Source organism: Lacerta agilis, chromosome 8 (genome assembly GCF_009819535.1).
Source record: "Lacerta agilis isolate rLacAgi1 chromosome 8, rLacAgi1.pri, whole genome shotgun sequence".
Lineage (NCBI taxonomy): Eukaryota > Metazoa > Chordata > Lepidosauria > Squamata > Lacertidae > Lacerta > Lacerta agilis.
The window spans coordinates 56,455,732-56,482,084 of NC_046319.1; the positions used below are offsets into that span (position 1 = coordinate 56,455,732).

Here is a 26,353-nt window from a genome sequence, read left to right on the forward strand (position 1 = left end):
CTCCCCACTGCAGGGGGAGAAGGTCCAATATGGCTTCACCTGCAGACAACAGATTCTTGCATTTGAATGGCAAAAAGGTGACAGGGCAAAGCAGGTGTTGCTTTTGGTGCTTGCACTTTCCTGCTTTGGACAGCAGGGGGCAGTACTAGCCTATCAAATTCTTAAAAGCAAGTGAAGGCTGCGCTGCTTTTAAAGAAGTGCAAATATTAAATTAATTCTGTGCAGTAAAATTGTTTAGCTTCCTTCGATGGCCGAGGAATATTTCTCCCCACCCTGCAACATAGCAGACTTCAGGCCTCACCAAACTTGTGTCTGGTGCTGGTGTTTTTTGCAGATATATTCTGCAACCTGTCATTGGCACAATAATAGTGAACTAGTGGTGGATTTATACCGGACCCTCCTCACGTTATTCCACTTTGTGAGTTGTTCTGCAATACTTCTATGCTGTTACCACATTCATGCTGCCTGGAAGGGAAACTTTTGTGCTACAGCACAATAAAAGTGGAACAGAAAAATTAACTGGAGCATTAGCGGTATAAAAAGTTGCAGGGCATGCACTGAATGGAAATGAAGCTTTGCAGGCGCAAACATTGTTGAAAGTGGGATTGCGTAATCGCTGCCCTGATACCATCATGAGCACAAATCGTCATCAGTGCACAAAAAGGGGCTGTTCGTTCCTTAAAACCAGACCTTCAGTTGGTGTGTTTTGCCATTCCCATTCAGGGTGAGCCAGGACCTCAAGGAGAAGCAGGGCCGCAAGGGATCGCTGGTGTGAAAGTAAGTCTTTTAAAATTAATTCTTCTAAGGTACGGATAATGTGGAGGCATTATGGGAGTGGGGACAGCAGACTTAGTTTGTACACCAAATTGCTCAAATAATATCAGTGCATCCCTAGGGCCTTTTGCAGATGAGGCAGGTGATTCCTTGAAGTAGAGTATTTGCTTCAGAGGGTGTGATTTTTCCATTCAGAGTCTGAGGTTTATGCAGACTGGCCTTCCTCAACCTGCATGATGTTGCTCAACTGCAACTCCCATCATTCCTGACTGTTGGCCATGCTGGCTGGGGCTGGTGGGAGTTAGAGTCCAATAACCTCTAGATTGGGGGAGGGTGGTGTAGGCCTTGTCGGTCAAGGCGAAGGATGTCTTGCTCCCTGTGGACACATTTAGCTCACAGTTATGGAAGAATTGAACATCTTGACCCCTCCCCTTCTATTTCACAGGGAGATCGGGGTGAGAGGGGCCCAGTGGGTCCTCCAGGAGTGCAGGGGAAAGTGGTGAGTATGAATAAATTCAGTCATTGAATTCAAATGCATTCCTTTTTCCTTTCTTCTGAAAAAAGAACCAGAGTTCTTTTCCAAGAGCTCCTTTGGATGGTGGTCTCCCCTCCGGGCACTTCTCTCTCTCTGTTTCACCTCAGAAGAGACCATAAAAATCAAATGGTCATCCTACTGTTTTCTCCAAGGAGCTCAAGGGGACGTACATGGTTCTCCCTCTCCTCATCTAATCCTCACAACAACCCTGTCAGGTACTGTAGGCTGTGATTGGCCCAACGTCAACCAGGGAGCAGCATACCTGAGTGAGGATCTGAACTCAAGTCTCCCAGGTCCTAGGCCAACTTGTATATACAGTTGTCCCTTGGTTTTTGAATGTCTCCGTTGATTAACGTTGCAGTTTACGGATGCCGTAAACCCAGAAGTAAATGCTTCGGTTTTCGAACACGCCTCAGATGTCAGACATGCCACGCGGCTTCTGCTGAGGGCAAAATCCGAAGGCCTAGCTGTCGGCTGTTGAGTCCTAAGCACCCTCACGACACAGAGGTGATATTTGGGCTTATTTCATGACTGTGTGCAATATATCTGTGCTCGTCTCATCTCAGGAGCACTCTTGCAACCAATTTGTTTTTGTGACTGTGTGGCTCTATGGTATCATTAGATGGTAAAATTAATGTCAAATTGCTGTTTTAGGGGTTGATTTTAAAAGTCTGGAACGGAGTAATCCATTTTGCATTACTTTCCATGGGAAACTGCGCCTTGGTTTTCCAATGTTTCATAACTCGAACGGTCTTCCAGAACGGATTGTGTTCGAAAACCGAAATACCACTGTACTTTGACCCTGCTGTAGCGTCTGTTGTATCCTTGACTATTTTATTGTTGTTTTTTTTAAAAAAAAATTGTAAGCTGCCTCAAGAACTTTGGTTAGTAGGCAGGGTGTAAATAACTCCTAAATAAATAAATGCTTGGACAATCTGTTTGTGGCAGGCGGCCCATGGTCCATGATTGTGGAAGGACTGGAACACTTGCTTTGCATTCAGAATGTCCACTTTCTGTCCCCAAGTAGGGCTGGGAAATACCCCTCCCAGCCTCTTCACTGTGACTTACTTTCCTCCTAATGTGTTTTCTTTATTTCCAGGGCCCCAAAGGAGAGCAGGGCCCCCCAGGAATTCCAGGCCCACAAGGTCTCCCAGGAGTTAAAGGTGACAAGGTACCATCGTCTTGAACTCTCTGACCAGAGTGGTGTTGAGGATGGAGTCACACTTGGGCTTTCTGCAACTCTGGAAATGTGACAGCAGGTTTTGAAACTTCCAAAGCTGCTTTTAGAGCAGGTCCCGCAAACGGAGCTGATTTGCATAAACACACATACTTTGCATAGGTGTGGACATGAGGATGGGTGGGAGGAAGAAGAGTTTGGATTTGATATCCCGCTTTTCACTACCCGAAGGAGTCTCAAAGCGGCTAACATTCTCCTTTCCCTTCCTCCCCCACAACAAACACTCTGTGGGGTGAGTGGGGCTGAGAGACTTCAAAGAAGTGTGACTAGCCCAAGGTCACCCAGCAGCTGCATGTGGAGGAGCGGAGACGCGAACCCGGTTCCCCAGATTACGAGTCTACCACTCTTAACCACTACACCACACTGGCACTACACCACACTGGAGGCAAAGAGGAATATCTCCCAGAATGCTCCAGCCTTCTTATGCCAAGCTTGGGTTCCACTGAGATGAAGCAAAGCTCTAGTTCCCGCATGGTGATCCATACAGTGTGATGGCTTGTGTACATAAATACAGATCTACACCAGGGATTCTAACTCCACTTCATTTCCAGGTCCAACTTAGTGTTTAAAATCCTAAACAACTTAGGCCCCAAATATCTAATAGATCCCCTCCTTCTCTATAGATCCCTCCAAATGTACAGATCAGCAGGGAGAAGGGACCTCTTGGTAGTTCCACCTCCCTCAGAGGTTGATGGTGTGTGTGACCTGGGAAAGGGGATTCTCTGTGACAGCCCCTAAGTTGTAAAATGCCCTCTTCATGGAGGTGTGTCTGCTGTCTTTACCATCGTCAGCATATCTTTCAGGCATATCTTGCTTGATTCACTGGTGTTTACTCTGTAAGCCCCTTTTCCATTGAAACTGGGCCTGCACACACCGTGGTCTGGTTTGTGGAAGGTTTTTGAGAGGCTGGTGAGTCATCTGTCTTTTCTATCTCCAGTGACAAGCTGGAGTGGGTGGTCTATTACTGGAAATTTATATAGAATTCAGCATATCTTGGATCTCAGCATTTCCCTCTTGTCTGCTCTAGGGCTTCCCAGGAAAAATTGGGCCCAAAGGTGACATTGTAAGTCTTTATGATTGATTTTTGTCTGTTTGTTTTACTGATCTGTTTATAGGGTTACATTGGTGTGAGCAGCTGGAAATTTACTGCCTTCTACTTTTGCCATATTTTATTAATTATATTTTTCATCTTGCACCTTGAGTATAAAATGCTCCCAGAGGGCAGCTAACAAACTATATTAAAAAAGCCTTATGCAATTAATCCATAAAAATCAATAACATGACAAACAGTAGGAGATAAAACCTAGTCAGTCAGTAAGTAAATAAGGCGGGTAAAAAAAAACCCACCAGCTTAGGTTGTCTGGAAGATCCCAACAAATCTAGAAAACCTAAAATATCTAGAAGGCCTGGAGGATAAAAGGGGGGGGGACATATCCCCAGGGCCTAAAAGGAAGCAGTGTAAGTGCCAAGTGAGTCTCCCTGAGGAGGGTCTTCAAAAGGCAAGACATACAGTTGAAAAGACCCTCTCTCTGGTCAGAGGAATCTAGAGAAGAGCCTCAGATGATGACCTCAGTAGCTAAGGGCATTGGTGTAGGGAAGGCAGCCCAACAGGTACCTCGCTTTTCAACTAGGGAGGGGTTTAAAGATAACAGACACCACTTTGAACTAAGCTTGGAAATAGACCAAGGCATGAACCTGCCACCTGGCCCTGTGTGAACAGTGCTGGTCTGAGATGCTTTGCCACTGTAGGCAAAATGCCCTGCCGCTACAGCTCCGGGCCCCTGCACCTCCCCCTCCCTGCCTCCACCATCATGACTGTGATGCCACTGACCCCGCCACCACAACTGTACCCTCGTCTGTGGCTGCGCCCACGCTGCTGCCACAATACAGCAGCAAGAGCGCAGTGGTGAGGGCACAGTGGCAGCAGGGAGGGCAACATTACTGTGGCAGCTGCATGGGCAAAGCCCTGGCAAGGCTGGTAGCAGCACAATGGCAGGTCGGGGGTGGGGAGGAGGTTGAATCTGCCGCCTGAGGCAGATGGCTTCACCTCACCTCACTGACATGCCACCTCTGCAGGACATTCTGAACTGCAGTTTCTGGATTGTCTTCAAAGGGTGCCCCATATACAATGCATTGCATTTCTCCAAATGCAATGCATTGTATATAGATTATCAGAGCATAGATTACCATGGCCAAGCTATCTCTTGTGCACTAGTGGCTTCAGTTGGTGCTCAGCCTAAGCTGGTAAAAGACTGGACTTTGTAGCAATTCAGAGACAAAGGTGCATGCAAGACACAAGGGAGTGGAGCACTGAGAGGGAACAGGAAGTGCTAATCTGGGGGTGATCATTTGCTGTTCAATAAAGCTATTGTTCCTTCCTTATAGGGAGATCCTGGTGTTGAAGGCCTTCCGGGGGAGAAGGGAGAGAAGGTAAGATAGTTGCCAAAACTGTGCTTCTTGACTTGCAAAAGCCAACATTGTCTGGTGGGTAGAATGTTGTAGAGCAACTTTTGGAGCTGGCTCAGTTATGGCCTTATGGCAGGGATGAGGAACCTGTGGTACTCCCAGATGTTGTTGGGTTCCAGCTCCAATCAGTCCCAGCCAGCATGACCAATGGTTAGGGGTGATGGGAGCTGGGAGCTGGGAGCTGGAAACATCTGGAGGGCCACCAGTTAGACACCCCTCCCTTATAGCATCCTTGCGTCCTTTCTGAAAAATGTTCCCTTCTGACTCCCTTTTTGTCCCTGAAAGTGCTATTTACTGCAAACGGCATCTTCAGCAGCAAACAGTAGCCAGCTAGGGAGTGCTTCTGGCAGAAAACAGGCTTGATGCCCAAAGCTATTGCCCTACTCTAAAAAAAAGCAGCCCAACTAAGCACACCTGTTGAAGCACATGACCAAGGTCTTGCCCCGTTGAGCAGCCTGGCTGCTGAATTAGGCACCAGCTGGCATTCTGTACTCTCTTCAAAAGCAGCCCCATGTATAATACACTGCAGTAATCTAACCTAGAGGTTACCAGAGCATAGACAACAGAAGTTAGGTTATCCCACTCCAGATAGGGGAGCAGCTGAGCTGGGCCACCAGCTGAAGCTGATGGAAGGTACTCAGTGCCACTGAGACCACCTGAGAAGTACCCTCAAGCTGCACACCTACTCCTTCAGAGAGAGTGTAACCCTCTCAAGAGCAGGCAAACTCCCATCCATCAGGTTTAGGGAACCGCTCCCTAGCAGTGTCTCAGTCTTATCTGGATTGAACTTCAGCTTGTTGGCTCTCATTCAGTCCATTACCGAGGCAAGACCATCTGTCCAGCGCATCCACTGCCACACCTGCAGATGTAAAGGAATAGAGCTGTGTGTCATCAGCATATTGCTGACAATGTATTTCAAAACTCTGGATGACCCCCTCAGCGGTTTCATGTAGATAAACATGGGGGATAAAAGCAAGTGCTGCAAAACTCCCCATTGAAAGCTCCATGGGACTGAACAACACTCCCCAAACACCACCCTCTGACAGTGACCGTCCAAGTAGGATTCTTTTTTAACAAATAAATAAATGCTTTGTTGGTTGAAAATTGCATAACATAACAAAAATGATCGGTTGATGTTGAAAACAAAATAAAAATAAGAGCATACAATCTTTCATTCCTTAATTGACACTTGCTTTGTACATCGTTTTGTAATTCAATTTAACTTGACCTCCTATCCTCCCATGGTGTTCCCTGATTAAGTTCTTTAAATAGGCACATGGATCCACATGTGGCGGAACTGTAAAATGATTAGATAGTTTTGGGAAATGAATTACAATGAGCTTAAGAAAATGTTCAAATGCTCTTTCCTTAAAAAACTTGAAGCCTTCCTGCTAGGAATCATGGGTCACGAAATTCCAAAAAAAGTTCAGGAGAATCTTTATGTATGCCACTGCAGCAGCCAGAATCTTAATTGCAAAAGATTGGAAAGGAGAGGCTATACCATCTAAATCAGATTGGCAAAACAAATTAAGGGAATACGCTGAACTGGTGAGATTATCAGCAAGGTTAAGAGACGTTGCAGATAAAAAAATTATCAGAGAATGGGACATATACAGTTTTTATGTAAAAGAACACAGTCAAATTAGCAATCCATTGGCAGGTTTTAACTGAACCTGTGTGTGTAAAATAGGAAAACTTGATAAAACTCAAAGTAAGTCAGACAACATGGAGAAATCTTAGGCAAGTCCGTCCAAGTAGAATTCAACCACTGCAGAGCAGTGCTGCCCACTTCCAATTTAGGCAGACTGTTGATTATGGTGTGAATGAAATATACATAGGGAGTTTTTCCTCAACTGATGTTTAGAGATTGCCCAAGCAAGCTGTTAAGAAAAAACAGTGGATGATCTTTATTTTTGGTCTCTGCTTTCCGTAGGGTGAATCGGGTGAGCCAGGACCAAAGGGACAGGTGATTATTTGCAAACAAATATGTATTTCCTTTAACATTGTGAATTAGGTTGGTTTACACCTTTAAATACAAAAAAGGAAGAATGTTTTATTCTTCTGATGATCGGGGAGGGTGGATTGCCTTACTTATGGGGCAAAGTGTGTGACTAACTGAAGTTTTTTTAGGTGAGAAAAAACAACGGAGGGGAAACGTGCTAGTGATTTAAAATGTTATGTGGATAGAATTTGGTATGAAGAGAATGCAACGAATAGAACCAACAAATTTCTCATGCTTAGAAAGCAAGCACTCTAGAAACTGATGGCCAGCAAGTTTAAGGCAATCATAAGGAATTCCTCTTTCATGCAGTGCATAATTAACCCTGGAATTTACTGCCAGAGAATGCCCTAATGGCCATTTTCACAACTGTTTTTCTTTTGAAGAAATGGTTTAGATGAGTTCATGGAAGCTATTGAGCAATTAGACATTTTAATCAAAAGTGAAACCCTATATGGCTACTTGGGGATTCACAATTGGTGTGTGTGTGTGTGTGTGTGGATATTACCCTCATGCCCAGCTTGTTAACTCTAAGAGGCATCTGGTAGGTCACTTTAACATGGAACGGTAAGCTGGTCTTACCCACCAGAGAATAGGGATTCCAGAGAATACTGTACAAAACAGATACTGGGGTGCAATTTGTTGCAATGCTTATGTTTCTCCAAGGATAGAACAGAAACCATGCAAGGAAATACAAGCAGTGTTCACTATTATTTGCATGCTAAATAATAATAATGTTACGTAAATAATTATTTTGCTTTCCACATGTTTTTAAGGTTTTCCTTCCACTGAAATTCATTGGAATTGATTGCATAATTACAGGATGTTAGTTTCCGCCATTGTTAATAGTGAGATGAATAACCTAGGTTTTAGCAGAAGCCAAACTGTAGCAGAACAGAAACAGTGCTGACTGCAATGAACACAGGACGGGATAGAAATTTCTGCCTCCTTATGCCCCTGTCCACCAGGCATTCTTATCACTGTGCATTAGCTCTCCAGTCTTAAAAGGGGCTTTTTTGAGTCTTGGGCCTCTTCTTAACTAGCATCTGATCTTTCACAGCAAGGTGTCCGTGGGGAGCCTGGTTTTCCTGGACCTACTGGGGATGCAGGCGCACCAGGGATCAGAGGCTTCCTAGGACCTCCGGGCCCCCGAGGGCTAGCTGGGGAGCGCGGTGTACCTGGAATGCCTGGGACTCAAGGTGCTCCGGTGAGTTAAACCTGATTGTGCTCCATGCTATGACAGAAAACAGCCACACAGCACAGCACATGCCTGAGGTAGATGGACCAATGGTTCTCCTGGATGCAAAGCAAAGGGGCAACTCACAGAGGAAGCAGTTCACTGTGTGTCTTCATGCCCCTCTGTGCTGGTCTTGCCTTCTTCCAGTTACCCTCCTCTAGAGGTGAATAATTCTGGTCTGTGTCTGCCTGCATCTGGTGCAATTGGATCACCGAGGAGACTGGCCTATTGCATCTCTGCATGAATAATTATTCCTCCTTCATGGCAGGATGCATGCCCTGCTGTTGATACTTTGGACGCTCTGAATTAGGGCACAGCACCCTCTCATGGCCCTCACTAAGTAGTGCAAAAATAATCTTTACGAAATCAGAAATTTAATCATTTGCACGTGAAGTAGAAACCCTGGTTGGCTGTTGCTGTTCTGCAAGCGTGCAGATCCATTTGTCAGCCCAGCAGAGCTGAACTGCAGGTTCTGTGGACATCACCTCTCCAAGGAGATGCTATCAGACACACTGATATTTGCCCATTGAGATTCTGCACACAGAATCTCAGCAGTACCACAAGCAGAGAGTAGAACTGGAAAAGGCACCCTGGAACTGGGCATTGCTTGATAAAACAAAGAGGGGCGAGTAGACCTTCAAGGTTTAGTGGTTGGGGTGTCAGCATTCTGCATGGCTTTTTGTCCCCCACTCCCAATCCTTCATTGCAAGTAGATTTAGGTAGCAGGTCTGACAGCACACGAGTCAGATATTTTCCTCCATGTAGAGTCCTGGTTGTCATAACCAACAAATCACCTTGCAGGCCTGTAAGGTTTCTGGAGTCCAGCACTAACTATGATGGTAAGAAATTGGTGCAGGCTTCTACTGGGGTGGGTAGGTGGGTGGGATTGTTAGGCTATGGAATTCACAACCACAAGAGGAATGATGGCCACCAGCTTTAAAAGCGAATAGAACAAATGCATGAAGGACTAGGAGCCTTGTAGTTGGTGTTGCTCAGGAATTCTACAAAAAAAAACCAAATTGGTGCAGTTTCTACAAGTTCAGTCTACCATCTTGATTCATAATGGTGTCCAAATTTATGCAAACACAGACGAAAGCCTGCTCCTTGATCTTGGGAATCATCGTGCAAAATTTAGTTATGATATTTTAAGAGGTGTCAAATGCATAGCAAAGAGACAAACAACTTATCAAAATATATGGTAGACTAGAGGGTTCCACTCTGCTTGCTCTACTTTCCAACCATGTTAGTGCCTCCCATCCTTCTCTTCTTGGGATGACCCATTCTGAGGTGGATTCCTGGTAGGGCTTTTTCCAAGTCTTGGCTCAGTCTGTGTGCCTCTTGTACCCCCTAGTGACTCAGAGTGTTGTCATTGGTCATGATAGCTATGTATAATCTCTGGTATCAGAGCCTATGCCTTTGAATACTTGTTGCTGGGAAACAACAGCAGGAGAGGATTACTGTGCTCGTGTCCTGTTTATGGGTGCCTCATAGCTATCTGGTTAGCTGGTATGAGAACAGGATGCTGGCTTAGGTGGGCCTTTGATCTGATCCACCAGGGCTTTTCTTAGGTCTACTGTGATTGTAATTGCAGTGCATGACAAGATCCATCACCTCTCTTTCCACTTTCCAGGGCAGGGACGCAGGAGATCAGCACATTGTTGATGTGGTCTTAAAAATGTTACAAGGTGAGTACATAAAGAGCCTGCTGGATCTGAACAAGTTGGGTCTGCCTTGGCCAATGTCTAAATTACAACAATGTCCAGCCAGATGCGTCCTATGAACCCACAAATAGAGCATGAAAGAAACAGCCTCACCCTTCCATTGTTTGTCCCCAAGTAACTGGCATTCAGGGACGCAGGTGGCGCTGTGGGTTAAAACCACAGAGCCTAGGGCTTGCCGACCAGAAGGCCGGCGGTTCGAATCCCCGCGACAGGGTGAGCTTCTGTTGCTCAGTCCCTGCTCCTGCCAACCTAGCAGTTCGAAAGCACAAAGTGCAAGTAGATAAATAGGTACCGCTCCGGTGGGAAGGTAAACTGTGTTTCCGTGTGCTGCTCTGGTTCGCCAGAAGCGGCTTAGTCATGCTGACCACATGACTCGGAAGCTGTACGTGGTCTTTGGAAAACTCAGCTGTATAATGGAAAAAAATTCCTTAGGCTTTAAAGCTAAAGTGCTCAATATGTGCATTTTACCTGTGATGTGTTATGTTGTCGAGAAATGGACCATGACACACAGAAGCACAAACAATTTAAGAATAAAACTATATGGCATGGAATGCCCAATGTTAAGAATATTATTAACATATAGAAAAACTAATAATTGTATATGACAAAGATTGAAAGTTATGGATGGTAGTGGAAAAGGCCACAAAATTAAAATGGACATATACAGGACATGTGGTAAGAGGCTGTTCAGGCTGATGAAATTAGCAATGTTAGTATGCACTACAATTTCAAATGACCAAGGAAATGACCACCTATGTGATGGGTTGATGATCTAAAACTCACTGCATGGCTTATGTGGTTGCAAGAAACAAACAACAGAAGATACTGGTGAGAACTTGAAGAGGTGTATGTCCAAAAAAGGAAGGGAGCGAGGGATGGAGGAAAGATATACAGTGTAGTCCTTCTAGAATTTCAACAGCTGCACATTAGTAAACAATGTCCTCAAAATTCAGCCACTTTTGCAGTTTTATTGTGCAATAAAATCTACAGTATTGTTTTTTGCTGCTGGGGTGTTTTTTTTCTTTTTTGTCCCAAATAATGCTAATGTGAAAAGTGTCCCATTCATTTTTTTTCAAGGAAAAAACAACTCGGAGAAAGCAGGTAAATGTCTTTCTCCTGACACATTTAGCTTTGTTTTGGCACATATTATCACTCCAAGGCACACTGGAATTTGGCTTGGGTTAACAAAATGTCCATTTCTTAGTAGTGGAGGGGCAGGAATTTGGCCCAGCATTTAAATGCGAAGCTACCCAATTTGCACTTTCCAAACCAAAACATGAACTCGGCAATCCTTCGAAATGCCCACTTCTCTGTGCAATGCATTTACCTAGCCAAGGGATGTGTGTAAATATGCATATATTTGTGAAAATAATATACAAAATACATTCTATTAGGGGGAAATTGCATAAATTGTGTATATTAGGAGAGATTCACTTGAAAATGCTGATGAATTTTCATGAGGACTGATACGGAAAAGTGGAGAACTGAAATCATGATTGGAAAAATGAGAAACTGCGAGAAACTAAAATTGACCGATTGGCCCACCCCTATTTCTTAGTTTCTGTCTGTGGAGGTTAATAGCGATTCATATATCCATCCTCCTTGAATTGGTTTAATTTTGTTTAAAGCCATAGTGAATTCCACGTGTTAATTATGTATTGTATGAATACATACGAAAAGCACATTCTTTTTGTCTGCCCTGAATCTGCCGAATCCAATAAGGATGGAGGAGCCCCAGGTACATGCAATGGCTCTCACTGCCTCTTCTCTCTCACTCACTCTGCATTACAGAACAACTGGCTGAGTTAGCTGTGAGTGCTAAAAGAGATGCCATAGGCGGGGCAGGTGTGATGGGACCACCTGGACCCCCAGGACCACCTGGGTCACCTGGTCAGCAAGGGCCACATGGACACCCTGGCCCTCGAGGCATCCCAGGAATCCTAGGAGCTGTAGGACAAATTGGCAACACTGGACCTAAAGGTAAGAGCCCATCTTTGCATGAAAAGCCTCTTTGAGCTTGGTGGCTCAATTCAAGTGACATGTGGCATGTTTCCTCCTCCCTGTGCTGCCTCCTCTTCAGTGCTTAGCAGTGGTTCATTCTGACATCCAAACCAGCAAAATATGGTTAGTGTTTGCCCTCCAAACCAGTATCAGAACCCCCTTAGTAAACTTCGCAAATATGACCATTTTCTCTGATTTGTGTTCTGCAATGTTCACTGTCTTGCATAGTTCCAAGTTTTGCTAGTCACGGGGAGGGGTGGCCAGGAGCTATGTGTGGGCACTGAAGCCCCATCAGATTCCAACCACCTGCTGATTTCAGCCATGAGAGCTAGAAACTTGCTCAAATTTTAAAGCTGAGATTTCTGAAGAAACTGACTTCTGCACAGGTTTGCACATTCTATGGGTTTTCTCTGTGGAATCGCAGCATAACTAAGCATAACTGGCGATGGGGGTGGGGAAGCTGAATCATGTCAGCTTCCTTTGTGATAGCTCATTGCTGATTTTAATTACCGTTGCGTGTCTTCAAAACACTTGTTTTGAACTGCCTTTTACTGGTAAGTTCAGTGTTTTAATTTTTGTAAACCACATTGAGGCTTCAACTGCAACCGGGTGGTATATAAATTTTGTCAAATAAGATTCAGCAAGAGCAATGCAGAATCAGCTGCTCTGCTGTCGGTCCTGGAGGGATGTGTGCATGAAGTGTTAACAGTCAAACTCTCTCGCTGTTTCACCCTTCCAATTCTACAGGAAAGAGGGGCGAGAAAGGGGAGCAGGGAGAGCCTGGCCGCGGACATCAAGGGATGCCAGGGCCACCAGGAATACCAGGTAAGGTGACTGCAGAGGCACCAAGGGCAAATCACAAACAGAAGGCTTCTCAGGGACTTCCCACATGACATCGATACAAGTTGCCTGGGGCAGCAGTGGTACATGTGGTGTGGCAGAGGTGCCTTTTGGTGCCCACTTTGCCCCTGGATAGGAATGAAGCAGTAGTGAGGTTGGGGCCAGGAAACCGGTACAACCACACTGCCTTGCCCCAGCTCCATTTAGGCTCCACAGATCTACCCCACCACATGCGCCATGGCCATGGGTCTTCTACTCAGCATGATCCCAGATCACTTATCACACCTACCTTTCAGTCCACTGTCTCTTTGAGTAGCATTGTCAAGGGTCTTGCCAACAGGCTGGCGTCCCACAACCCAGCCCCCTCCCCAAAATGCCCACCCAGAGAGCGTGAGAATAAAGAGGTAAAAGCAAACAGCCCAGCATCAGAATCTAGGCTGGCGTGGGTATGCCAGGGCTGACCCAGGTTGCTGTGACATCTTTTCGTTCTTATTTCTTTTCGAAACCTTTTATAGCCAGGGGGCAGCCAACTGGGCATGTCCATGGCTACAGATGATCTTTTCATTATTTTTATTTTGAAGTACATTGTCCATTTCCATGGTGCTTACAGTAAAGGTGTTTAGCACCAGACTAGCAAAAGCAAATACCATTTTATTCTTACAGTCATGATGGAACTATTTCGCCTCCTTTTTCTTTTACGATTGTGTTTTATCTGGTTTGGGTTTTTCCTGTTTGCTTTAACATACCAAGAATGTAGAATCAGCTGTGAAGCATGGAATGGCAGCAGAGGGGAGAGAAGAAATGTTAATTGTGTGCTTCACACCTGAAACAATGCACTTGGCTGCCTGAAGGGTTTGTGTGTGTGTAAGACTGTTACAGGTGTGGGAAAACTGTGTCCCATCAGACGTTGGACTTGAGCTCCCATCAGCCCCAGCCGGCATGGCCACATGGGAATCTCCTTTGCTTTTCTCCCAGAACCTTGAGGTCCACCAACTGGAGCCAAATGCAAAATAGTGTTGTAGAAAGGGGCAGTGGCAGTGGGTGAGGGTGAGGGCACTCCAGAAAATTGTTCTCAGTAGTAGAATTGAGATCACGGTTCTATCACACAAAAGTCTGTCTTTGTTTCAGAAAAAAAAGTTGTTGTGATCAATAAATGGTTGGGTGCCAGAAATGCTTGGTGCATAGCTGTCAAGTTCTCCCTTATTTTAAGGGAAATTCCATTATGCCTCAGCTATGGCTTGGTGATCTATTGCAAATCAGCCAGAGACCTACCAGTAGGTCCTGACCTACTTTTTGCCCACAAAAGATGCACACGCATGAACTACCCATGCCTCTTTTCATTCTTCTAGGTCTTCCAGGACACCCTGGCCAAGCCACGAATGGCAAAGAGGGAGAGCGAGGCACCCCAGGTGTTCCAGGAGAAGCCGGGCGGCCTGGTTTACCTGGCCCTCCTGGTTCTCCTGGGCTCTGTGAGGCAGCTGCCTGCCTAGGAGCCTCTGCCTATGCTTCAGCCCGCCTAACTGAACCAGGTGCTGTCAAAGGACCTTCGTACTAAATGTGGTCGGGGAAAAGTTCTGTTGCATCGAGCTGGCAAAAGCTCCACCACTGGCATTGAGGGACCAAACACACCAGGACTTTGAGAGCAAAGAGACGGGGGAACAGCCAATCAAAAGCTCTTACGGAGTGAGGAGGCTCTGTCTATTGCTTGGGCAACAGTCCATTGCTGTTGAGAAGACAAAACTTGGCCACTGTGAGTAGCCTGAACCGAGCTGAATTAAAAGGCGCCCATGGAGACTCGCAGAGAAGCAAAACTTGTCTTAATAGCTTGGATCGAAATTGCACATGAAACCTCACTAAATGACTGTTCCTCTTTTAAATACATAGAGGTAATTGCTGACCCCATCTCACTGCCATGCAAAATAAGTGTGTGTTTTGTCTAGATAGATGTTGTCAATGGTTCCAAAAGCAAGGGGGAGGGGATTTTATCCTTTATCTTGACCCCAAATCATATTATAATTTGTTGACTCTGTAGAGCAGTCTTCCCCAATCCGGTTTCCTCAGATGTTTTGGACAATTCCCATCAACCCTAGACATCATGGCTGTCCTGGCTGGGGTTGATGGGAGATGTAGTCCAAAAATTGAAGGCATCATTTTGGGAGAAAGCTTGTGTAGAGTACACACAGTGACTTCTCTCTGTTGGTGTTTGTGTGGAATAGCTCCACATGGGAAAATTTTTGGAATTACCGCATGAATGAAATTTCTTGAAAAGTAGCATTTGATTTTTCAAAATGTAGTCTTTGATCATTCCCTACCCACCTGAGTTTTTCTTCACCTCACTATGTGTAAATAGCACAGCAAAGCTTGCTGTCAGAAGAATTTACTTTAAGAACAAGCTTATCAATTGATCCCTTGATAATTCTTTAATTATTTCATTGATTCACTGGGCCCCCTTTACTCTTTCAGCCCCTTTCCTTCTAAATCTCTCACTTGTTAACTTTTTGTCTCATTATATTGCATTTGCATGGAAGGATTGATCTCTCCAAATTTGTCCTAATTTCTACTTGCATTATTATTGTACTTTTTATGAGATACAATTTTTGGTTGATTATTTATCGGAGTCATCCCAAATCATCTCCCCAAAGCTGTAAATCTTTGTAAAATAATGTTATTTTATAAGTACTAATTAAAAATCATTATTTTTTCCCCCTCCACAAAAAATAGATAGTCAAACAAGACAATAAAATGAAGAATGAATGCCAATTAACTTAATTGCTTCTCTGGGTTTAATAGACTTATAAAAATTTGCTTTTCATTAGTGTGTGTTTCAATAATTATCTTTTGTGGCTAATTAATCATCCTCGTGATTTATTTACTGGATCTTGCTCCTGTTCAGGGGATAAAATGGATTACTTTGGAGGACCAACCTGGCTCTGTGATCCTTTAGATACCGTATTGTCCACATTTTGTGGAAGGGCTTGAAATGTAGCTAGCTTTCCAAATTTGATTCAAATTCTAGTTCTGAAATGTGTTTGGTGTGTATGTGCAGGGTTGAATCTCAGGTTTTAATGCTAGGACTTTAGCTACATCATTTATTCTAGAGCAGGGACGTCCAACTCCCAAGAGACTGTGATCTACTTCCAGAAAAAAATATCTCACAATGATCTACCCATTTTTTTGGGAGGGGGGCAGAGCAGGTCAAAGTTGTTGAGCTTTTCTTAGGGTGGGAAATCAAAGTTGTTGAGGTTTTTTGAGGGGGGAATTCAAAAAGCTGATGAACTTTTTTTAACAATTGCAATAAATTGCTCACCAACAACACAGCCACTAACAGGTGAATGCAGCGCTGCAGCAGGCAACAAAGGAACGCCCATTAAACATGACGTGGGGAAGGACTTGGGGGGAGGGGGCGGAGACATGATTATAAACAATGTGAGCAATGAGGAGACTGCGATCAACCACGGTCATCCAGGGATCAACCTGTCAATCGCGGTCGACCAGTTGGACACCCCTGTTCTATGGGATAGCCATACTTGACAATGGAGAGTCATGTAATGCTTTGAAGACCAACCATTTTTTGGTGGCATAAGCCATGGGTTCCAATTCTAAATTTGATTCCTGCATCTTTTACTGTAATCTATCTATTGTATAATCATAGTGTCCTAAATTCATGTTACTTTACAAGTGTCGTTGTATTCCTGCCAGTGATTTCAACTGTTTACAGTGGTCTCTCAAATGTGTTAGAAAGTTATTCCAGTCTTTTAAGAATACTTGGCCAAGGGTAGTGTTCCATGCATCTGATGAAAGCTGGTTCACAAGAGCTTATGTCACAATAAATCTGTTACTTGGTAAGGTGACACAAGGCTGTTTTCTCCCTAGTTTGTCACTGAATTTTTAACCAAAACATGAAATTCCCCTACCCAAACTCTGAAGCCCTGTGTCATTCTCATTTGACAATTTATGAACTTTTAAAAAAACAATTAATTGAGGCTAACACTTCATATATCTGATAACTAATTTAGCTGTAAGATCTACGAATTTGAAATCTTACAATTCAACTTTCAAAGCAGGAGGATGTGGTTGTAGGGAACGGCAGTGTTCTTGAACTCTCCAAGGTCCTGAGCAGTACAACTGTCCAGGTTATTTAAAATAGGAATTCTAAGCACTTCTTGAACTTGAGGCTTTGTGTATAAGACCACCATAAATGTTCACAGCTGTCCTCTACAGGAGCATTTGTAGTGACATCACTTTTATTTGCGGGGAAGAAATTTATTCTTCCATTTCTTTGTTTATTTTAGAACAAAAACCAGAATAAGAAATTGTGCTGTGGCAACCATTTCCAGTTATGCCACACCCTGTGGTAGCCATTTTGTGGCTGGTGCCAATAGAACTTCATCAAAATTCCAAGTGTGCTCATTGGCTTCAAAGTTTTTGCTACTCCTGATGTACAGTTTTGAAGGACAGACTACAATAGGCAGTGCCCTTCTTTCAATAGGGAAGCAATATGCCAGCTTGCATGTCTCACCAATTCGTAGCAGAGTCTGAATGCATAATAAAACCATCATAGATTTCTCATAGCTATTGCATTGTGCCCTTTTACAGAATACAAGTCCAGGTATCATTAGCTCCTGTGGGGATTGGAGAGGGACTAATAAGGAAGAAGTTGTTGTGAGACCAGCCAGTATAGCGACATGGGCGTGTACCATCACTGAAGAGTCCTGTCATGTGACGCCCAAGGGACCGCTTCCTTGATTCTCTGCCACCCACCTCAAGTTGGGCAAAATAGGTGGAAGTTAATTTCCAATATTATATTTGTAAGATGAAATTTAATCAAGAAATTAAGCCTCTTGCATACTAACAAGGCTCCACGATGCATCTGACAAATGGAAAAAAATGAACAAGAACCCTCTTCCCCCTCCCTCCTCTCCCCCCTCGCTTGCTCCATCTTTTTCATTAAGGGCCTTCATAAATATTCATTGTATAAATAGAAGATTGGATGCCGTGAAAGCAGTGGGGGCTGGGGGGAGAGAGAGAGAGATTGAAATCAGAGTGTTTCTGCAGGAATAAAAGGCCAGGCGACTGGCCAAACTTCAGCCCAAATAACAATAAATCATTGGCACAAGGAGGATAAGAAACAGTCCTGTCATCTTTGTCATCTCAGTCTTCAGGGTAAATCAAAAGAGAGTTAGCCAATTTTTTTATTGAAAAAAAAATTAAACAAAGACCTGCTGGTGCTTTAATTGTATTGGACACTTAGAATGAAGTGCTATGAATATTAATTAATGTGGCCAGAGGCAGCTAAACAGAAGACGTGGGAATATCACCCAAGTCAGCCCCAACCACCTGCTTAACAAGTCTACTGATTCGGAAATAAAAACGAGTTCCCTAGTTAGCTTAATAAATTGCACATTATAATTTATATAGCAGCTCTGTGTAAGATAATGGTGTGCTGAAAGTTCTGAATTGATTTCTTTTCTTTTGGGCACATTCCCTGGGGTGAGGAACAATAAAAAAAAATTGTGGGGAGAGAAACCCACAATCTTTGGTGGGCTGGCCTTTTCAGAGGCGGGAGACTGAATTTTTTAATAGACATGCTCTCCACCCCCAATTTTGTTTGCTGCCAAGGGTTCCACTGAGGGAAGCCTGGGTCTGCCCTTACCCCTCCCCCCAGCTACAAAACCCCCCAAAATGTACCTGACTGGATGCTGCATTGTCACTGCTTTTCTGCAGAGACATTTTGGGGTGAAATAGCCCCAGGCAATGCTTGGAGCACCACTTTTTGTTTCCCACTGTGGCATAAACATTCATAGGATGCCTGCAGACTGTCAGTGTTTTGTGGGAGGGACTCGGCACAGACCATCAATTTAAGTTCATGCAATTCACTTTTTTTAAAAAGTGGGACTTTTTGGAGTTAGGGAAATGACAGGAAAATGCATGGATAAGTCTGGGGTAAATGGATGATTCACAAGAAGACCATTAACACCCCAGAGGCAAATCAGGATGAATGCTCATTGTCATATAACGGCCCAGCAATGAATAAGAAAGAATATTCAATAAATACCAGGCAGCATCTAACCTTAGAATGAACACTCACTATACAGGTCATCTGACAGAGCCCATAGAGAAGAAGGGGCAAAGGAGAGGCCTGTGCTGCTACATCTTGCCAACCTTTCCTCAGAAAGTGCCTCCCCACTTTTGCTGCTATAGAATGGTGATTTTAAATTGGCACTTTCAGCCTGTTGGGGCAATCAGTTCACATGTGCAGTCATCATCATTTGTTTGTTTCAAATATTAACCTACCACTTATTGTTCAGGACTTCTAAGTGGTGCAGGAGGCTCTCTGCTTCATGCTTGCCCTCGTTTGTGGAGGCTGGGGATGAAAAGCAGGAAGGGTACATGCCAGAGGGGCACTGTTCCTTCCTTCCCTCTCTTGCTTGCATGATGATTGCACTTACAACCTGAGTGTACGAATAAGTCTTTGGTGCGTGTGCACTTGGCAGAGTAACTGTAGGAGCATGAGATGAGCCTGGCTGTTGCATCAGGACAGAGACCCATCTAGCCCAATATTCTCTTCTCACAGTGGCTAATTTTGTGCCTATGAGAAACCCAAAAGCAAGACCTGAGCACAGCAGCAGGTATTCAAACTTAGGGACTCTGGCAGCCAGAGCTTTGTGCCTCAGCCTCTATGCTGCTGTGGAAGCTTGTTAGAAGAGAAAGTTGCTGATCTGCTCCTAGCCAGAACACATAAACCTGTCTTATACCAAATCAAATCATTTGCCCATCTAGCTCAATATTGTCTACACTGACAGGCAGCAATTTGCAGAGTTTCCAGCAAGATTCTTTCCCATATCTTCCTGAACAGAGGGGCAGGGTTTGAATATCAGACATATGCATGCAATGCATAGGTTCTGCTCCTGCACTACAGCCCAGCACGCAAAATACAAGTTTTATGTCTGCAGTCAGTTATTTCTTTCTTTCTTTCTTTCACCAGGGGGCACTGTTTGCTTTCCAAAGATGCACTGCAAAGAGTAAGAGTTTGTGTGGCATGAAGAATAAAAAGACCAAGACCAGAGTGGTTGAGTGAACAGAGCACTACTAAAATGGGGGAAGGGAGCAAGGTGTATGAGTGCCCCTGAAATTCTCCCCCTTTCATATTATATTGCTGCTCAAAGATTCTCAAATGTCGACACTGTGTGGGTTATGGACAGGTCTTTAAATCGGAGACCTGCTTTCAGTAGCACAGTACATCAAAATGGGAAAGACATACACAAACAGTCCGACCGATGAACATAAGAATGCCTTTGCTGTTTCAGGCTACAGATCCGTCTAGCCCAGCTTTCTGCCTCTAACAGTGGACAGCTATATGCTGTTGGGAGTTCATAAGCAGGGCCTAAGGAGGGTGGTGGCCACCCCCTAGGTGTTATGACAACCCCAAACATTTTTATGGATCTGAAGCTACTTAGCTTACTGAGATGTAACCCACAGGTATAACATGTTCTTTCAGTATAGAATGTCCTGGTTCAGTATTTATAATAATAATAATAATAATTTATTATTTGTACCCCGCCCATCTGGCTGGGTCTCCCCAGTCACTCTGGGCGGCTTCCACCAAACATTAAAATACATTTAAAATATCACAGTTTAAAAACTTCCCTAAACAGGGCTGCCTTCAGGAATTTTCTGAATGTCAGGTAGTTGTTTATTCCCTTGACTTCTGATGGGAGGGCGTTCCACAGGGCGGGCGCCACTACCGAGAAGGCCCTCTGCCTGGTTCCCTGTAGTTTTGCTTCTCGCAGTGAGGGAACCGACAGAAGGCCCTCGGCGCTGGATCTCAGTGTCCGGGCTGAATGATGGGGCTGGAGACGCTCCTTCAGGTATACAGGACCGAGGCCGTTTAGGGCTTTAAAGGTCAGCACCAACACTTTGAATTGTGCTCGGAAACGTACTGGGAGCCAATGTAGATCTCTCAGGACCGGTGTTATGTGGTCCCGGCGGCCCCTCCCAGTCACCAGTCTAGCTGCCGCATTCTGGATTAATTGCAGTTTCCGGGTCACCTTCAAAGGTAGCCCCACATAGAGCGCATTGCAGTAGTCCAAGCGGGAGATAACTAGAGCATGTACCACTCTGGCGAGACAGTCTGCGGGCAGGTAGGGTCTCAGCCTGCGTACCAGATGGAGCTGGTAGACAGCTGCCCTGGACACAGAATGAACCTGTGCCTCCATGGACAGCTGTGAGTCCAAAATGACTCCCAGGCTGCGCACCTGGTCCTTCAGGGGCACAGTTACCCCATTCAGGACCAGGGAGTCCCCCACACCCACCCGCCCCCTATCCCCCAAAAACAGTACTTCTGTCTTGTCAGGATTCAACCTCAATCTGTTAGCCGCCATCCATCCTCCAACCGCCTCCAGGCACTCACACAGGACCTTCACCGCCTTCACTGGTTCTGATTTGAAAGAGAGGTAGAGCTGGGTATCATCCGCATACTGATGAACACCCAGCCCAAACCCCCTGATGATCTCTCCCAGCGGCTTCATATAGATATTAAAAAGCATGGGGGAGAGGACGGAACCCTGAGGCACCCCACAAGTGAGAGCCCAGGGGTCTGAACACTCATCCCCCATCACCACTTTCTGAATACGGCCCAGGAGGAAGGAGCGGAACCACTGTATAACAGTGCCCCCAGCTCCCAACCCCTCTAGCCGGTCCAGAAGGATGTTATGGTCGATGGTGTCAAAGGCCGCTGAGAGATCCAGCAGAACTAGGAAACAGCTCTCACCTTTGTCCCTAGCCCGCCGGAGATCATCAACCAGCGCGACCAAGGCAGTTTCAGTCCCATGATGAGGCCTGAATCCTGATTGGAAGGGATCCAAATGGTCCGCTTCTTCCAGGCGTGCCTGGAGTTGTTCCGCAACCACCCGCTCAATCACCTTGCCCAAGAATGGTAAATTTGAGACTGGGCGATAGTTGGCTATATTGGCCGGGTCTAAAGATGTTTTTTTAAGAAGCGGTTTAATGACCGCCTCCTTCAGCGGGTATGGGAAGACTCCCTCACAGAGGGAAGCGTTCACCACCCCGCGGAGCCCATCACCCAGTCCTTCCCGGCTTGCTTTTATAAGCCAGGATGGGCAAGGATCAAGGACACAGGTGGTTGGTTTCACTCGTCCAAGCAGCCTGTCCACATCCTCGGAGGTAACAGATTGAAATTGATCCCATGAAACGTGACTAGACAGAGCTCTAGCACTCTCCCACCCCAGCCCTGCTCCCACGGTGGAATCTACCTCCTTCCGAATCTGAGCGACTTTATCTGCAAAAAACTTTGCAAAAGCATTGCAGGAGATCTTGGGGTCCCTACCAGGCCCCGATGACGACGGTGGTTCTGCTAAACTGCGAACCACCTGGAAGAGTCTCCTGCTGCTGTTTTCTGCAGATGCAATAGAAACGGTGAAGAAGGCCCTCTTCGCCGTTGCCATTGCCACTTGGTAGGCTCGAAGTTGAGCTCTAGCCAGTGTCCGGTCAGATTCAGAATGAGTTTTCCGCCACCGGCGCTCTAGCCGTCTCAGCGACTGTTTCATCACCCTCAGCTCCGGGGAAAACCACGGGGCTGTCCGGGCTCCATGCAATCGGAGAGGGCGCTTCGGAGCCAGACAGTCAATAGCCCTGGTTAACTCCACGTTCCAGCGGGTCACCAGGGAATCAACTGAAAGGCCATCAACATGGGATAAAACATATTTGGCATTGCAAGCAAAATAAAGGATCAGGGGGCAGATGATGAGGCCTCGCAGAGACAGAGTAGGCAGTGAAGGCTATGTGCTTTGTAGGCAGATGATATCACCATCTTATTGAGGCTGAGCAGGTCTGGGTCTGGTTAGTGCTTGGATGAGAGGCTGTATGGGAGCCACATTTACACTGCCTTGGGTATTGGGGTGGAAGAAAGGTGGGATATACATATGCAACGGGATAAACAGATAAATAAACGACAAAAGGTGAAACTAAATAGTGTGTAGAATGAGATGGGGAAGTGAATTAGGCAGGGATCCAACAGAGCAATTTTGGAGGTAAGTGTGGAACCAGTTTGACAAGCTGTCGAATAGTGTAGCCATAAAAGAGGAACAATATAAATTGCTCTTCAGATGGTACCTAACACATAGCACCAGAAAGATTAAATAGACTCTACAGGGCTAATTATTTTAAACGCTGGAAGTGCCAAGCTGATTGTGCTCACTTTCGTCATATGTGGTGGGGCTGTCGGACAGCTACACGCTACTGGAGAACAATTTTTCGATGTATGCCAGACGTTGTGGACATTATAATAGGAGCTACTTTTTTCCTCTTTTTTTGCTGGTCCTGTTCAATGTCATTGGAAATGAGGTGGAGAAGACTGTAAGATTCTTAGTTTTATCTTATTAATGGCTGCAAAAATCATGCAGGCAAGGAAATGGAAGGACCGGAATTTACCACCCATTTGGGAATGGCTAATGAAACGTGTTGAACTGGCAATGATGGATAAACTAACAGATGCAATTCAGGAAAGAGAAGGCACGAAATGGATTTCAATAGCTGCAGCGAGATGGAACTGTTTGGTGGATTATTGGAATGAGCTATACAGAAACGAGTTAAGAAATATTTTTTGATTATTTAGCTTATGTATTTGACTGTTCCACCTTCTGTTCATCAGCGTATCATAAGCTACCATTTCTAAATGAATAAATCGTCCAATAGGTGGCTAACCTATAGCTCTTCAGGTGTTGTTGGACTCCAACTCCCATCAGCCACCATGGCAATGGTAAGGGATGATGTGAATTGCAGTCCAGCAGCATCAGGTCTCTTGGCAACCTCTGCTACAAGACATGACTCTTTCTCTCAAGTGTCCCCAGTAAAGCTGAAATAAAACAGATCAAAGCACTGGATCCTTATGAGGAAAGGCAAAATGCTTTGGAGCATTTTGCTTAAGAAGGCGGCAGGAAAAGGATTAAGGGGGAACCTGATTGAAATTGATAAAATTGCACATGGGGCAGAGGAATTGGAGAGATTTCTTGTCTCTCTCTCTCCCCCCCCCAACACACTTCATGTAAGAACATCTAGTCCAGCATCCTGTTCTACAGTGGCCAACCAGATGCCTGCAGAAAATTCGCGAGCACGAGAGCCCTCTCCCCTCTCGTGGCTTCCAGCAACTGGTATTCCTAAGCACAGCCATCGTGCCAAGCAGCTATTGATATTTTTATCCTCCATGAATTCATCCAGTTCTCTTTTAAGGCCATTCAAGTTGGTGGCCATCACTACATCCTGTGGCAGAGTATTCCATAGTTTAACCAAGGTGTTGCATGAAGAAGACCTTTTTTTATCTGTCATTGGATGTCCATGAGTTCTAGTGTTATATTGGGGGGGGGGAGCTTTAGCCTATATACTTCCTCCATGCCATTCATAATTCTATAAACTTACATTGTGTCACCTCTTACTTGCCTTTTCTCCGAAGTAAAAAGTGCCACATGCTGCAACCTTTCTTTGTGGGGGAGTCACCCCAGCCTGGTGATGATTTTGGTTTTCCTTTTTCTGGTATGGAGGATGGGGGAGATCACTTGATGAAACTGACTGCCTGTAGCTTCAAGAGAGACCAAAGCATGTCCTCCTTCATGCAATGCAGAATTAACTTAAGGAATCCACTTCAGATGCCTGGGATAATATTTGTGTTCAGAGACCCTCCCAGGCTTAAGAAAATGCATGGCAGAGGAAGAAGAAGGAGTAGGAGAAATCCCTTCCACAAGCTTATCAATTGTATGATTAATGAAAATGCAAAGCTTACCCTTTGGAGGCCTGGCCCATTCTTCAGAGGCCCCAGCTCATGGAAGGCTACCGAGCTGATATAATGAAAAAGCTTTCCCCAGAACTTTTACAAGGCAGTGATTTGGAAGGACAGTGCCTGAGCAGATTAAGAAAGATTATGTTTTAATTAAAGTAGCTGCCCAGGTCTCAATGTCTTTCTTCCTTTCCCTTTGCCAGTGCATGCCTTAGCTTGGCTTGAGTCACTTCACTGGTGCAGACCAAATGGGACTTGCCAAACCTTGATATTGCAGCGATATCCTAGGATGCAAAAGGACCCAGCTGATATCTGCAACTGCCCTCGTCTGTGAGGTTTCCCTTTTCATTCTTGGATTTGCAGCTGCTGACTGAACTCAGGCATCAGACTCATTCAGCACAGATCTGAAATGGGCCATGAGAAAGCCATGTTGTGGAGTGTTGAGAGCTTTCAAGCTCTGGAATGACATAGACCCTCTCACCCAGGCTCACGTTAGGAGGAACATTAACTACCTGAAGGTTGTACATGGTGTGTGGGACTTTCCTCTGAATAAACTTGCATATAAAAGCACTGGGAGTCTCTCATCTTCCAGAGTTCCACAATCTGTCTGGAAAAGATTCAGGTAGGTAGCCATGTTGCTCTGAAGCAGTCGAAATAAATAAAAAAATTGTCCAGTAGCACCTTAGAGACCAACTAAGTTTGTTCTGGGCTACTGGACAATTTTTTTATTTATTTTGTCTGGAAAAGATGGAGGAACATTTAACCAAAGAAAGGAGACAGGACCAGCCCACACATTAGCCATGGTGAGGCAGTTGCCTCAGGCAGCAGACTGGTGACAGCTGGAAGGCCTAGCAGATCTGGGCCCCCAAGGAACATGTGGCTCCATCACCTCCAGTACAGAACCCAATGGATTAACAGTCTGACTCTGTTGGGAGTGATCTTCCTGCACCGTATTACCGTTTTCTTCCAATTCCTTTCCCCCTTCTTTTTGTGTATGTGTGTGCTCATGATTATTAATTATTTCTGTACTCTCTCTTGAAAGCCATAGGCACTGGGGATGCTGAAGTGTTCTGTAATTAAAGGAACCCAGTTGTGAGCATTTACCAGCAGGGGGGTGTTCCAGGGCGGGTGGCAGGCTGCAGTTTGCATTGGCAGAAGCGCCACACTCCATCCACTTTCATGTTCAGACATGTTTTGACTGAAAGGGCTGTGGATGCAATGGTCTTCCTTCTGGGGCACCAGGCAAAATAATTGCTTCCTGCTTCCTACATATAAATACAAAAAGATCCCTGCTTCTTTTCTTGGAACAACCAGAAGGAAAAGAAGGGGAGGGGGGATGCCATTTTAATGCATACCAATGCTCAAAGACTTATCGGGACATCATTGTATCCATGTCTCAGGGCCTGAACTAGACTACTTTGTTGTTTGTTTTTGTTGTTTGTTGTTGTTGTTGTTGTTAATTTTTTTTGAAAATGTACAAAATTCTGCAAAACACAGTGTTATCAAACAGGATCTGATGACAGCATACACAGTCCATATACAATGATAAATCACTGTCGAACAAATACAGTGGTACTTCAGATTACAGGCGCTTCAGGTTAAGGCTCCGCTAACCCAGAAATAGTATCTCGGGTTAAGAACTTTGCTTCAGGATGAGAACAGAAATTGCATGGTGTTGGCGCGGCGGCGGCAGCGGGAGGCCTCATTAGCTAAAGTGGTACCTCAGGTTAAGAACAGTTTCGGGTTAAGAACAGA

General features: G+C 45.0%; 1 protein-coding gene across 1 annotated transcript in view; it reads left to right on the top strand.

Annotated features, from left to right (window-relative positions):
- Nucleotides 1–15,733, top strand: part of COL9A2 (collagen type IX alpha 2 chain) — a 47,638-nt gene extending 31,905 nt beyond the window's left edge. The window contains exons 22-32 of the mRNA XM_033157664.1: nucleotides 724–777; nucleotides 1,220–1,273; nucleotides 2,409–2,480; nucleotides 3,574–3,609; nucleotides 4,932–4,976; nucleotides 6,946–6,978; nucleotides 8,072–8,218; nucleotides 9,879–9,933; nucleotides 11,761–11,949; nucleotides 12,718–12,795; nucleotides 14,160–15,733. Coding sequence (XP_033013555.1) covers nucleotides 724–777; nucleotides 1,220–1,273; nucleotides 2,409–2,480; nucleotides 3,574–3,609; nucleotides 4,932–4,976; nucleotides 6,946–6,978; nucleotides 8,072–8,218; nucleotides 9,879–9,933; nucleotides 11,761–11,949; nucleotides 12,718–12,795; nucleotides 14,160–14,365 — 969 coding nt within the window. The 3' untranslated portion in view covers nucleotides 14,366–15,733. The remainder of the gene's footprint in view (nucleotides 1–723; nucleotides 778–1,219; nucleotides 1,274–2,408; nucleotides 2,481–3,573; nucleotides 3,610–4,931; nucleotides 4,977–6,945; nucleotides 6,979–8,071; nucleotides 8,219–9,878; nucleotides 9,934–11,760; nucleotides 11,950–12,717; nucleotides 12,796–14,159) is intronic.
- Nucleotides 15,734–26,353: the final 10,620 nt, after the last annotated feature.